Here is a 15,122-nt window from a genome sequence, read left to right as displayed (position 1 = left end):
CCCCAGGCCATCAACAATGCCTTCCCCAATCACTGCCCCATCCACTAGTAGCTGGACTTCAATTCCAATAGCAACAGCATAAGCATCTTCATTAGCGCACTCTTCTTTGTCTCCCATGGTTGCCAGCATCAGTAACGAGTGGACGTGGTCGCTTAAATATAATTCTTTATAGCTGACCATCAAACATAGGCAAATCAATTCATGGCAATGTAATACAACAGTACCGAAATAGCTGTCTCTCCCGGCCCGTTGCCCCCATTGTGGTCATGGTTTGCATTTGTACATCCATCATCATTTCCCCTAAACTCTTTCTCAATGCTTTCTTCTATCAGATTATGTTGCAAAACGTGACACATTGTACAGGAGTGTAAGTACACATTAAACCCATACACCTACGAACACTACTGGACCAAGACCGATGAATTTTACACGACTAAGGCAATAACAAGAACATGGATAATGAACACAAACCACTACAACATAAAAAATGCTCTGCAGTATAACACTGCCTCTCACTGCCTGTTATGCAAAATAAGAGCCCAATACATGTTCATCTCTGCTCTTATCCTCCAATGTTTGCCCCAATTCACTAGAATCCTCTACAATCTTATCGCCACTGCATGCACTCAAATTTCCATTCAACATCTCCTTCAACTTCTCCCTCCAAATAGACTTTTGAAGTTTCTCGTCCAATACCGCGACCGACTGCATACAAAAAACAATTACTCTATATTATAACACACCATGTGATGATATAGTACTACACACCATGCACAATGGCACTGCATTACCTGTTCATCTTTGTACCTATCCTCCAACCTCTGCCCCAGTTCAGGAGACTGCTCTGTAATCGTCTCGCCACTGCATGCACTCGGTTTTTCAATTGTCGTCTCCTTCACCTTCTTCCTCCTAGCAGACGTCCAAGATTTTAGACTTGGTTTCTGGGGAACACTACACACGGTGTCATCAAGCAGCTGCATTGACTGTTCTTTTCTCCTATCATCCATCGTCTACCCCAATTCAGGAGATTGCTCCACAATCTTCTCACCACTGCATGCACCCAATTTTTCATTCGACGTCTCCTTCAGCTTCTTCGTCCAAACATATTGATACCTAATAGACAACCAAGGTTTTCAACTTGCTTTTTTGGGCACACTACGTTTCGTGTCATCCAATAACACGAGACACTCCATTCTCCCTCCACGGACCCCATCAAAATCAGCTTACAATGACATGGGCAAAATAGTCAACATACTACACAGTGGAGTGCAAAGCATACCATGCAATGAAAAAACACATATGGACAGGCCAACAGGCAGTCACCTTTGATGACAAATGTGTGGCCTCATTTGAAGTCAACCTTGTTTTTTCTGCGACATTCTTCTTTTCTTGCTTCCTTGACGAATCAGATGCAGGCTCATTGACTAGCACGTTTGTTTCAGGATATGAAGTCTGCCTCGTTTTTTCTACAACATTCTTCTTTTTTTGCTTCCCCGACAAAACAGATGCACCCTCGTTTGTTTTAGGATCTGAAGTCGGCCTTATTTTTTTCGCATCATTCTTCTTCTTTTGCTTCCCCAACAAAACAAATGCAACCTCATTCACTGGCATGTTTGTTTCGCAATTAGCCTTCGATGCCGAAACCTCCTCGCCATGGCCTACACTGTCACTTAAACTTTGGGTAGTAGGATAGGATAGCTCAATAAGACATTTTTAAGATGTTTAAAGGAATTTAGTAAACTGCAAAACAATACGATCACTAAAAATTACCTCTGTTGCAATATTCTTTCTTTCCAATAACTCTAAAACCTTCTTCCTTCTCGCCTCCCTAACCAGATTGTTGCCGTACACTCGCATTGCTTCCTTTATCTCTTCCTTCCCTTCAGTAGGAAGCTCATCACATGTTTTCTTGCCATATTTCATGCACACCCGGTCAATGACACATTTTTTTTGCATACTATGTCATACACCCATTTGGTATTTGATATTAGACTCCCTCTTTTTCAAGTACATCAGTGATTTCTTCGTATGATCCGCGCTGTGTTGTCCACTACCACACAGTTCACGATTGCATCATGCAATCCCCAATAATGGAAGTTGACGTTCTCTGGATCTATGCATATTAAGCCTCCCTAGATCCCAAAACTTATGGCCTCCATTATGGGAACAATGACATAAGAGACAAAAGTAGTGCAACCTGCCATTAATATGTTCTCTTTTGTGATCAGCCTGTTGTTGCGCATAGCCAACAGAGACAAAGCATCACATTCAATTTTGCACTAGTCAATCATTATAAAGATAATCCAAAATATAATGACTAATAGTGGACCTCCTTGTTACTCACCCCTCCTCCTTGTTCTTGTTCGTGAGCGCTGACAGAATCACCTTGTCATTCAGTCTCCTGCTCTATGCTCACCTCGTGCTCGCTACGAACATCCCCTTTTTCACTCTCACCGCTCGGAGCATCAATATAATCGCCCTCATCTACATTGCCAATGGCCTCATCTTCCTCACCAACAGAGCCACTATCATAATGTTGTTAAATAAAATAGTACACATCATCGATGCTTTTTATGCCCACATACACACACACACACATATACATATACATACATATATATATATATATATGTATGTATATGTATATGTGTGTGTGTGTGTATGTATATATATGTATACATATATATATATATATATATATATATATATATATATATATATATATATATATATATATATATATATATATATGTATGTATGTATATGTATGTATACACATATACATACATATATATATGTATGTATATGTATATATATATGTACATATATATATGTATGTATATACATACATATATGTATATATACATACATATGTATATAGATATATGTATATATATGTATATATACATATATATATATATATGTATGTATGTATATGTATGTATGTATGTATATATATATATACATACATATATATACATACATACATATACATGTATGCATACATACATATACATACATACATATATGTACATACATATATATATGTACACACACACACACACACACACACACACACACACACATATATATATATGTACATATATATATCTGTGTGTGTGTGTGTGTGTGTGTGTGTGTGTGTGTGTGTGTGTGTGTGTGTGTGTACATGTATGTACATATATATATATGTACATATATGTACATATATATATATATATGTACATATATGTACATATATGTAGATATATACATATATATATATATGTACATATATATATATATATGTATATATGTATATATATATATATATATATCTATATATATATATATATATATTTGTCGTTCAGTCTCCTGCTTTATGCTCACCTCGTGCTCGCTACGAACATCCCCTTTTTCACTCTCACCGCCCGGAGCATCAGTATAATCGCCCTCATCTACATTGCCAATGGCCTCATCTTCCTCACCAACAGAGCCAATATTATAATGTTGTTAAATAAAATAGCACACATCATCGATGCTTTTTATGCCCATATATATATATACATATACATATGTATATACATATACATATACATATACATATATGTATATACATATACATATAACATATATGTATATGTATATACATATAACATATATGTATATATATATATATATATATAGAGAGAGAGAGAGAGAGAGAGAGAGAGAGAGAGAGAGAGAGAGAGAGAGAGAGAGAGAGAGAGAGAGAGAGAGAGATGTACACACACACACATATATATATATATGTATGTATACATATATACATATACACACACACACACATATATATATGTATATATGTATATATCTATATGTGTGTGTGTGTGTGTATACATATATATACATATATATATATATATATATATATATATATATATATATATACATGTCCACTTATAAGTCCCAACTTCCAGCAACCATGCCATGCAATGATAGAAAAATAATATAATGCAATGATAAATAATTACCAATGTGTTTGTGCAGTCACTCAGAAGACGACTTGACAATGGGTTCAAAATTGGAGACCTGACTCATGGCTCATTCAGATTTGAATCCCCAACTAGTCCCCGACCTGAAAGCCCATCTCTTGACTCTTTCAGATTTGGATCCCCAACTAGTCTCGCATCTGAAAGCCCAACTCCTGACTCTTTCAGATTTGAATCCTCAACTAGTCTTGGATGTGAAAGCCCAACTCCTGAATCTTTCAGATTTGAATCCCCAACTAGTCGTGCATCTGAAAGCCCAACTCTTGACTCTTTCAGATTTGAATCCTCAACTAGTCCTGGATGCGAAAGCCCAACTCCTGAATCTTTCAGATTTGAATCCCCAACTGGTCACGCATCTAAAAGACCAACTCCTGACTCTTTCGGATTTGAATCCTTAACTACTCTCGGATGTGAAAGCCCAACTCCTGAATCTTTCAAATTTGAATGGAAAACTGGTCCCGCATCTGAAATCTCAACTCTCTCTTGGGTATACAAATTGGATCTCCAGTCACAAGCATTAAACAGTGACAACACCAAGGAATACTACATATTACATAATCCATTAAAACTACTTAGCTTACAGGCAGGTCGATGTCAAGTGTCACTGGGAAGCGAACACGACCAACTCCCAAGAGATTATCTGCCTTTAGCTCTAGTAAACCATAATCAAGATCAATAGTTTCCCTGAACCTTTTTCTCAACGCAATTGACATGATTGAACTGAAAAAAGAGAGAAGAAGATGCAATTGATATTCTTCACACTATCAATAACACCACACATTCACCACAAATGACATAGTCAACACACAACCGATTATTCCCACATTGCAATATAAAGTTAGCATGTCGCTGTGTTATGTACAACCCAACGAATGGTTTAGCCATAAACTATTCATGACATTCCGCTGTAGAACATATTTTGTTGCAATTGCAACAAAATAATGACTATGATCCATCGCCAATGTTGTCAAAAAGGCTTCATGTGTTCTCCCCATCCAAAATACAACATAAAAACTAGACTTTGTTAAGGATTGATAAAGAAGGGTGCATAACACGCTTAACGCATCGACTGCGTCTATTCTGGCTCCAAAACGAACCTCTCCTACAACGTGTTAGCGACAGGTTAGTCAATTGCAGCCGCTAATTGCAAAATTGATGATGTAAAATGAGTGTGTAGCAATTAAGATGGTCACTCCATGCCACACAATACATCGGGATTCATTACCATTAACAAACTCTTTGATGATAATTAATGGGTACAAAGACCTCCAATTCATTATTCGGAATACACATGTCTTTTGAAACGAGTATCTCATCGAAAGGTTCCATCTCTTTGTTGATATGAGAATATTATTAATAACGTAGTCTTGAGTTCCCAAAAGAAAGAAAAAACACTGCAAAGGATAGACACGTGAGGAGTTCGTCATGCCAACCAGAGACATTTGAAACAGAACCCCAAATAACATTTCAAATCGGAGTTGGATCATCAAACACATGTAGTTCTCAAACATCACGAACATCGATAATCTAGATATACAAATACACTGGGATGAACATAAACACTCTCATGCAAATTAATAGAATATATACAAATTTATAACACATAGTTCGCAAGAATCAGGATTTCAAGTTCATATATTCAACATTGGTTTCATGACTCGAAGATCCATAAATAACAATCGTACTGCATTCAGGTTGGAAAATAACATCTTATTATCTAATATGGTGCATCTATAGCATATAATATAAGGCAGCCAATTGGATTGTTCATTTTCATCATTATCAAATTCAGTAAAAGTAAGGACATTAATATTACATGATCAAGAACTGAAATTTATACATATATTTCTATTGCATAAAAAAATTATATACAACAAACTATATTTTATATATATATCAAGCCCCTTTCAAAAAGTTGCACAAGCCCAAAGATTATTAATAAGGGGACATTACAGTGCAAGTAGTATTAAATAAGGGAGAGAGAGCAACAACCTGGGAACGTCTGGACGTTTGCCGAGGGACTGCTCAATAGTCCTTGAAAATCAACAACTTGCATAGATAACTAATGTTAGTGGTAGTCTACATTGGGAAGTAAATGCATTTCAAAAGACATCAAAGGAACCTACATGTTCATATATGAAAATGCAGTTTAACATTCAATATAAATTACCACTAAGTAATATATATCACCTAAATTATATGTGTCAATTTTCCATAGTGCCAGAGCTGTGTATATCAGCCACCTATTTTGGTACTATTGTTATGTGCTCAAGGACAGACGCCTCTATTCCAACTCGAAATCAACACCATGGTCCAACTAACACGCAACTTAGTCACACGTTTTACACTATATTTTACATTCAACGACTGCGATTGAATAACATGTCACTAACACGCAGTAGGATTTGTCTATTCTCGAGCCTTGTTATTGACTAAATCCAACTCCAATTGTAAATTGCATCGCTCGTTAGTGTTTGGCTTTACCACTGTTAGCTACATCAAATCACAAACCATACATGAACAATGGTCCGAGAGGCTGTGTCTATTCTGGCTCCAAAATAGACAAATCGTGCAGACTAACAACGTCATGTTAGACAAAAGCAACCATCAAATGCAAAACCTACGATTAAAAACCCACCACAAACATGGGGTGCTAGTCCCCCAATACTATTTTTTGCAGCCACGATAGAGGCGTCTCGCTGCGAGACTAACTTGAGTTTCGTGCTAGTCTTTTCTCTGACAAACGTACCAAGTTTTGCAGCCCGCGGCCTCTTCTTCCTGCCGAGATGTCGTCCGAATGTGGTTCCTTCATTCACAAGCTTTTAATGTGCGTGTTATGCACAATAAACCATTGGTAACCATGAAGCATGTCGTAGCCGTCCTCCGACATGTCCACATAATTTTGCGTGGGCCCCGAGGAATGAAACCAAGAACTCGACAACAACTCCACATCACATACCATGGGTCCGAGCGCCATGACAAGTTGGCATGGTATGCATGTCTCGGAAATGTATGTCGATGCATGTTGTTGGTACGATAGGTCCGCTATCGAGCCACAATACACATAGCCTCCCACATATATTTGCATATATGTTTATTCTGCAATTTTTGAGTAAGATTAGGTGCGTCCAACTTGTGTCAGACATGTCTATTCTGGCTTCAAAATGTGATTGTACCAACGACATGCATTGACATACATGGGACGTGTCTATTCTGGCTTCAAAACGGACCTATCGTACCAATGACATGCATCGACATACATGTCTGAGAATAAATATATATACAAATACATGTGGCAGGCACCTAATAGTTACATGAAAAAGAAAATGATGTAAAATGTTCCGTTTCAAATTGAGCTTCTTTTACATGGTCTTGACCTTGTTTACATGTCATGGTTTGCCTTTTGATGCAAACGAACTCCTGAAAATCATGTTATTGACTGGTTGATGCAACCATTCCTTGACTGTGCGTGACCTGCTCTTGTTTAAGAGTTAATCTGTTGTTTGCTAACAATTAGGAGTTGATCTGCTATTTGTTTGATGATAGCAAACATGGCGCCTTTTTTATCTGCCTAACGTGGAAAAAGGAAGACTAATGCGCAAACACAAACATTATTGTTGAAGGGCTTCTTGTTGAAGCAACCTGCGTCTATTTTGGCTCATTGTTGAAGGGGGATTTATGGGACTGTAGTTTTCTATGTCGTGCTGCGGCTTGGGGTATGTTGAAATCTGCCTCTATAACTCATATTTTTCCTATTTCAGTTTGGATTTTGTTTAAAATCATCAGGGTTTGCATTGTTTGTTTGCGTTTCTTATTTGCCTCTATATGTAGCCAGAATAACTTCAGCCTATGTCGAATATTTGCCTGTTTTGGAGCCAGAATAGACGCATACAGTCACGTTAGGGTTAGAGACCGCTAGGGTTAGGTTTTATTTTTTTGATCTAATGAGAAGCCGAGAATAATGGAAACAAAGCATAATATTTCCATAGTTTTCTTTTGTCTATGTTTTATTATGTCATTTTCCTCTGTATTGCAGAGGACATGTTTGTTGAATTGTAGGGTCAGAGGATCATCTGCATCACCTTTTCTATGTGTGTGTGTGTTGCTTTATATATATATATATATGCCAAACCGCAAACAAACAATGCAAATCCTGATCATTTTAAACAAAATCCAAACATACCTCATGCTCGCTACAACACAAAAAACTTCAGTCCCAGAAATCCGCCCTCAACAATGAGCCTTCAACAATCAAGCCTTCAACAATCGGACGCCCTTCAACAATGAGCCAAAATATACGCAACCTGCCAAACCCATATATATATATATATGAAGTAATATACACACACACTCACGTGCCGATGGTTGTTTATTTTTTCTGGCTTTTAATGTGTGTGTATAAGAACGAGCATTTCATCTTTAACAACTCTGCTCACTATGAAAAACTAACACATATAATTATAGAAATATACATACCTTTAAAATCTTCTAGATCTTCTTCACTCTGCCAACCCACAAACAACGAACCACGGTATCTTGACATGACCATGTTGCAAAATGATGCCTAATTTTCACATACAAAGCAAAAAATGACACAGGAAATAAAAACAAATTTATTGAATGTCTTAGGGTTTCAAATTACGACAGCCGCCTAAGCCTCCACCCAAATCGTTGTCCTCTTGACACCTCCCAAGGGCACACTCACAACAACCTTTGCGATACAAAAATTGCAATCAAAAACACAGGGTTGACGAAGGAATCATAAAACTATCGTTATCTATTAGGGTTTGAATTTACCGATGGCGCCATAACCCTTCACAACAATCTTCAAACGTCCCACCCACCTGTGTGCTACGATACCTCCTCCCTGCACATGAAAAAACTTGCATGTTAACAAGCAATAACAATATACCTAGACAACTCGCGTTATGCATGCAGTCGACTTTTGTCCTCCCCTTCGGAGCTACAAATATTTTGACAATGCATACCTATAACTCCAATGGAAGCGCAACTCCTTCGCTCAGTGATTCAACCAGGGACATTGTGATGCCACGATCGACATGGATTTACACCGTCGAATATTTTCCCCTCCACTACATTTTGCATGCAGCTCCCGTACGAAATATATCCAAAATTTTCGCGAAATCTAGTTTTCATTCAATTTTTTTTATAAAAATATTGAAAATTGTGCCCATAACACGTGACCGCCGATGTTAGTTAACTCATGGACGCAATAAAGCCAGTTACCAAAAATGTAAACCGCGTGGCCGACAGTATGTTAACCGCCTCACTCGATGTAACCGTCGCATCGCCGTGACATCGACCGGGAAAATGTTAACCGCGAGCAAGCTTTTCCGTCAAACACAAAAAAGCAACATCATCCATGTCATCGCCGCGACAAATACCTCCATGTCATTTGTGGGTCCCAGGCACGTCGGTCTCATGGACATTTCAGACTTGAATGGTATGCCTTCGACATCATGTAGAGGCATGCCGTTTTGGAGCCAGAATAGCTACAACCATAATAGTTGAGGTTAATTAATGATCAAATGGTTGAAAATTTGTACATGTATATCCTTTTGAGGAGGCTCAATTTGTGGATGTCCACATTTGGTGTTGCATTGCCATTTTTTAAAAGTGGATATTGTTTAGGGTCTTCTTGGTCTTCATTAGATCTTAGATGAATGCTCCACCTACATTGCCTCTCCAAAACATAAACTTAGAAAAACTATGAGACAAAATCATTAAATGCAAAGACCATCCTACCATTGCAAACTTTTAAAACAATTCCACCAAAGTCAAGTAATTATTTATTTTGTCATGAAATGAAATAATTGGTATAAAAATATTATTATATTGATTATTCATGAAATGAAATAATTGGTATAAAAATATGATTATATTGATTATTCATGAAATGAAATAATTGATATAAAAATATTATTATATTATAACATATTTTTCGGTGACAAGTAGGTTATTATTGTTTCAATTGAATGCAATTTATTAATTTTTTGATCAATTAAAATATAGTTAATATAACTATATTTTTTTATATTTAATATTTTAGAAAATTGCATCACATTTATTGAAATATTTTTCAGTTGATAATATATGTTATAATAAATAAATTGCATTCAATTGAAACAATAATAATCTACTTGTCACCGAAAAATTAATAAACCTATAACTCTAATTGCTAATTTAATTTTGTTTTAAGAGTGCTAAACTATAATCATTCCAAAATTAAGTTGGAGAGCCACTAATATTTATCCCCCACCTATAAACTCCCTACTTTTCCTTCAAACTAAAATAGGTAGGTAGAAAACAAAGATGTTCTCAACTACCCCAAAAAACACACCACCTAAGCCTCAATCTACCCCTACCAAGAAAGTAAAGGCAATGTAAGTACCTTAACTAGAAGGAGGGTTAACATAATGCAACATTCACAAGGACACCTAACCTGCATCACACAATTACGTCAATTTAAACCACCTGATATGGAATATACCCTCTCTACCGAATGCCTCAACAACCGCAAGTGAAACAGACAAATATCACAAAATAAAATCCGCCAACAAAAGAAAAGTACAGTTGATAATTTTGTAATTATCCAAAACAACAGTTTTTAGAAATAATATTCTTGCAATATTCGCCGGCAAAATTTCGAATGCACCTGCCCGTCAAATCCCGGGCATTTCTTCATCTGCAGTTGCCGGCGATCTCGTGTTTTTTTTTTTTCAGGCGAGCGCTTAATAATTAGCGTTATCGACTGATAAATCCTTCTCTCTGCCTGCAATTTCGGCGCGACGAATGTCTGTATAGCGTTACAGGTTCTGCGAAATCTCTTCGTTTTTGAATCGGTCGCAAATTCACGGCTGTAAAGGTTTAAAATTTCCGATTTCTAGTAACAATGAACGGAGCCATGGTTAATGGCGAGGCTGCACAGAAGCCAGCGGCTGCAACTAGGAACTTTTCTGTGTACAGTGAAGTCCAGTCGAGCCGATTGGATCATCAGCTGCCTCTCCCTAGCGTGTTAAAGGGAGCTTTTGAGCTCGTTAATGGGCCTGCTTCGTCAGCAGCTGGCAATCCAGGTTTTTAATAACTTGTTTTCCTGAAACCTTTAGCTTGAGTACATGTGGCAGCACAGTAACGTCTTTCAGATTTTAGCAACTACAGTTTGATGGTGGACATTGTGAAAAATATAATGGCTTTAGTTATTGAGAAATGCACACTTGCAGGCGAGCAATGAAGTATCAAAATATTTGTAATCTTGCGAAGAAAAAATAAAAATAATTCTCATACATATTGAGTTAAATATGCCTCCCGAAATCCAAGATTTGTTTTTCAGGCGAGTGTCCATCATGAAGTATGAAACGATTTATGCGGAAAGACAAATTGAGTTCCATAGATCTGAGCTTGAACATTTCCAGTGTCACGTATGGATTGCTTTTGGTTCAACATGGAATACCGATTTTTTGTAACCCACATGGAATACCGATTTTTTGTAACCCGAATGCAAAAAACCCTTGTTTCTCGTATATCCGAGCCTAAATATGCCTGATGCCTTCGCAAGATTTGTTTTTGAGTAAATCATTGATATTTTCCATTTGTTCTCTACGGATTCCACCGTGTAATGTGCAATGTTTTGTTTTTAAATCTCAGATCTTAATTGAACATTTTCTGAACTGAGGTTGATCTTAAATGTTTTGTACCTGCTATTTTGTTTTTTAAGGTGAGCCAAGATTGACTATCATGTAAACTGTTTTGTTCCTTAAAATCTTTTTGAAATGAGAGAAAAAGTTTTTTTTGTGACAAAACGATTTTTTACAGAACAAAAATCGGTTTTAATGTGTTAGATTTGTCATTTAGAGACACATTTAAAATCTGCTGATGTAAATGTTTTTTTATAGTAACTTTATTGATAGTTTTTCACAGGCTCTGTCAATGGTTGAGATTTGCTGAACTGATGCTATTTTTTCCTGCATTGCCCAGGTTTATTTAGTTGATATCAGTTGTTGAAATTAGTCTTAAATTCGGATTTGCTAAGGTTGATTCATGTGTTCTTGACGATTGAAATTTGCTGAACAAGATGTTCTTTCCCAGTAAATCCCATATTGCTGAGGTTAATTTGAGCAGTTTCCGAGTCATTAAAATGGTTCGTTTGTAAAGAAATATGTTTAATGTTAAGTTTGTTTAGACATCACGGATGATTGAGATTCGCTGGATTAAATATTTTTCCTGTTCTTTTCTTGAAGGCCATACTGCTTTGTTTATTTTGCGTCTTTTTGATTATTGAAATCTTTTGAACTAAGTGATCATTTTGGGCCTATGGATGTTATTTTAAGGCTAAGAGTAAGAAGTGTTTCTAAATCTATATTGTTAAGGTTGTTATGTTTCGGTGTCTGAATTTGCAACGAGACAACTGAAATGCATTTTATTTAATGTTTTGTTGTTTTGGTTGAGATGGTTTGTAAACTTGTACTTATTTCTTCTTCATATCTGTCATTTGTGCAGAGGAGATTGCTAAGCTATTCCCAAAGCTGTATGGACAACCATCAGTTCTTCTTGTGCCAAGTGACAAACCAGCTTTGAGATCAGATCAGTCGTTGAAGATTGGTGTTGTGCTTTCTGGTGGTCAGGCTCCTGGTGGTCACAATGTCATTGCAGGATTGTTTGGTGAGTTCAATATTTTGTCTTATGAACACATTTCCTTTTAACCTTTCCACCGTATAATGTTTTTAACCTCAATGCACAGATGTTTATAGTTATAAATTAGTAAACCAGATCTTAGATCAAGACCATCAGAGAAGTCGTGAATCAATTAAAAGGATACATCACTATTGGTTCCAGATACATTAATGCAGATGTTTTATTTATATATTGGAAATATTTAATATTAAATCAAGATAATTAAACAAAGTCTGCAGAGTCCAGGAGTTTTTGGTATAATGGTAAAATGGTGCATCCACAAAGATAGCGACTCAAGTTAAATATCCACATACGATTGCAAATAAATAAACCCACAACTTGGCATACACGCACATGTAGTAGCAAGTCCAAGATTGGGGCTTATTCATCCCTAGAACCATTCGGAGTTTAGTAATGTTCCCAGTTACTTTCAACTGCTCCTAGAAAAGCAAATGCTGGGGAATTCATCTGATTTCAAACACCCTTAAAACAATTCGATAAAAATGTAAGAACACTTTGATATGTCCCATAGATCATCTGGCATAAAGGATGAGATCGATTTTCGTATATTCTAATAGCAATCAGAAGAGGTGCTTTTTCATATTTACCAGTTTATTTAATTTCATTCTTCAATGCCTATGTTTAACCCAGGATGAATCTGACCTTTTTCTAATCATCAATTTACAATATTATTATCCGAGGACCGTGCTGTGATGATGGAGCACATCAGAGTCTAATACCTTTAGTTATTGTGGTAAGCTATTTTTCCATTGATGTTAGAGGTAGTTATGTTTAGTGATCATGAAAAACAGTTTTTATTACTGTAATTAGCAAGCAAATAACAGGCACAATAATGAGTCAACTGCTGCTATAAATAGGTAATCCAGTGGGCATTCTTGCAAATAGTCTAGAAAGTAGTTATTGTCTGCATGTCTCTATAAAGGGAAATGTTGTCCCTAGGGACACCATAATTTTTTTGATCTGAAATTAGGGTTGACGGGATTCCTGCTCATTAAAGAAATCACAGGCACCTCTTCCCAAGTCGAAAAGGGAACATGTGCTGGATATATCTTATTAAAGTTTTTCTTTCATCATCTTGATTCTGGCTTACAAATCTTACTATAATGACTGACAGCTGGCATCTGGCAATCCAAGCCATCGAGTATTAGCTGGTAACTTGAACTAAGAACAAAAATGCCACCTTATCATAGGAAAAGTATCAGCTATAATATTAGTCTGTAATCAACATAACTATACATGCAAGCCAATTGTTCTAAATTGAGGCCTAAAATTTCTCTGTACAAAATGAGGCTTACAAGTTGCAATAATGTTTATATAGCAGGAGAAAATCATATTTGAAACCCTATTGGCTTCTTGGAGCCTTCAGCAGCCAGCGATGCTTCTGTTCCACAAGATGTCCCTGCAGAGTGTAGTTTATGAAATGTCCAGCAACTGTTGTTGTTAAAATGAATGTTTTGGATGCCACCATTTTGATTGTCGATTGCACTTATAAATAATATAATCTTTCAGTTTGTGCCTCAATACTAATTTCTCATAGGTTTTAGTTTCTTCTTTGTCGAACAAATTTCTGTCTTATTTCATATCCTACAATTTCTTAAGGTACTTTTTTTTTTAAAAGTTGAAAAATTTGCAAAACCTTTGTTTTATGATGATTTAGCTGTTGGCCAGGTCTTGGGAAGGGGTGTCAGATACAGGCTTGCATTTGATATTATTAAGCATGTCATCCACTAAGCATATCATGCCTATAGAAGAAAAAAACATATCTATTCTTATTTTAAATGAACACGAGTTTGAAATATTAGATTTATTGGTTACAGGACACATCTCATTAATTTGAAAGCATATACTCAATTTTTTCAAGGATTTAGGCAATCGGCATGCTAATCTAGTCTTGAGGGAAGTTACAAGCTGTTAAGGTACTTATTAATGTTTATCGGGGGAACTTTCAGCCCTTTAGATATGAGTTTTAATTCAAAAGTTTTAGCTCAAAGTGATAACTGTAAGTTACTGTCATAGTGACCTATGGGTTCTAAGCTAGCAGTATCACAAAAATAATAAATTTAAGCATTTGACATTAGTTCAATCTATCACGTGATCATTGATTACTATTTATTCTAAGCAAACATGAATATGATCCTGTATTGTCCCCTTTTAGATTTCTTCAAATTACCATACTTATGACTTGATTCAAACACTTTGTAGAGACCTATTGTTATAGAATATTAAGATTAAAGAGGACTAGTTCGGTATATTTATAGGTGTGAAACTGGAAAGTAATAATGAGACCTCCTTGTCTGGTATAGTATGTAGGTGTGTTTGCCGTTGTGCCAAAAGCTCGAGCTATCAACGCCTGCTACAAACGTCAGACTTACCTAGATCCACAGGAGGCGGTTAAGCCAT

The 15,122-nt window shown here is 36.3% G+C and overlaps 1 protein-coding gene across 1 annotated transcript in view; it reads left to right on the top strand.

Annotated features, from left to right (window-relative positions):
• Nucleotides 1–10,574: 10,574 nt before the first annotated feature.
• LOC131060722 (pyrophosphate--fructose 6-phosphate 1-phosphotransferase subunit beta) overlaps nucleotides 10,575–15,122 on the top strand; it is a 42,516-nt gene continuing 37,968 nt past the window's right edge. The window contains exons 1-2 of the mRNA XM_057994066.1: nucleotides 10,575–11,104; nucleotides 12,528–12,689. Coding sequence (XP_057850049.1) covers nucleotides 10,924–11,104; nucleotides 12,528–12,689 — 343 coding nt within the window. The 5' untranslated portion in view covers nucleotides 10,575–10,923. The remainder of the gene's footprint in view (nucleotides 11,105–12,527; nucleotides 12,690–15,122) is intronic.

The sequence above is a fragment of the Cryptomeria japonica genome, chromosome 10 (genome assembly GCF_030272615.1).
Source record: "Cryptomeria japonica chromosome 10, Sugi_1.0, whole genome shotgun sequence".
NCBI classification, from domain to species: domain Eukaryota; kingdom Viridiplantae; phylum Streptophyta; class Pinopsida; order Cupressales; family Cupressaceae; genus Cryptomeria; species Cryptomeria japonica.
This window is presented reverse-complemented; position numbering and strand designations above follow the sequence as displayed.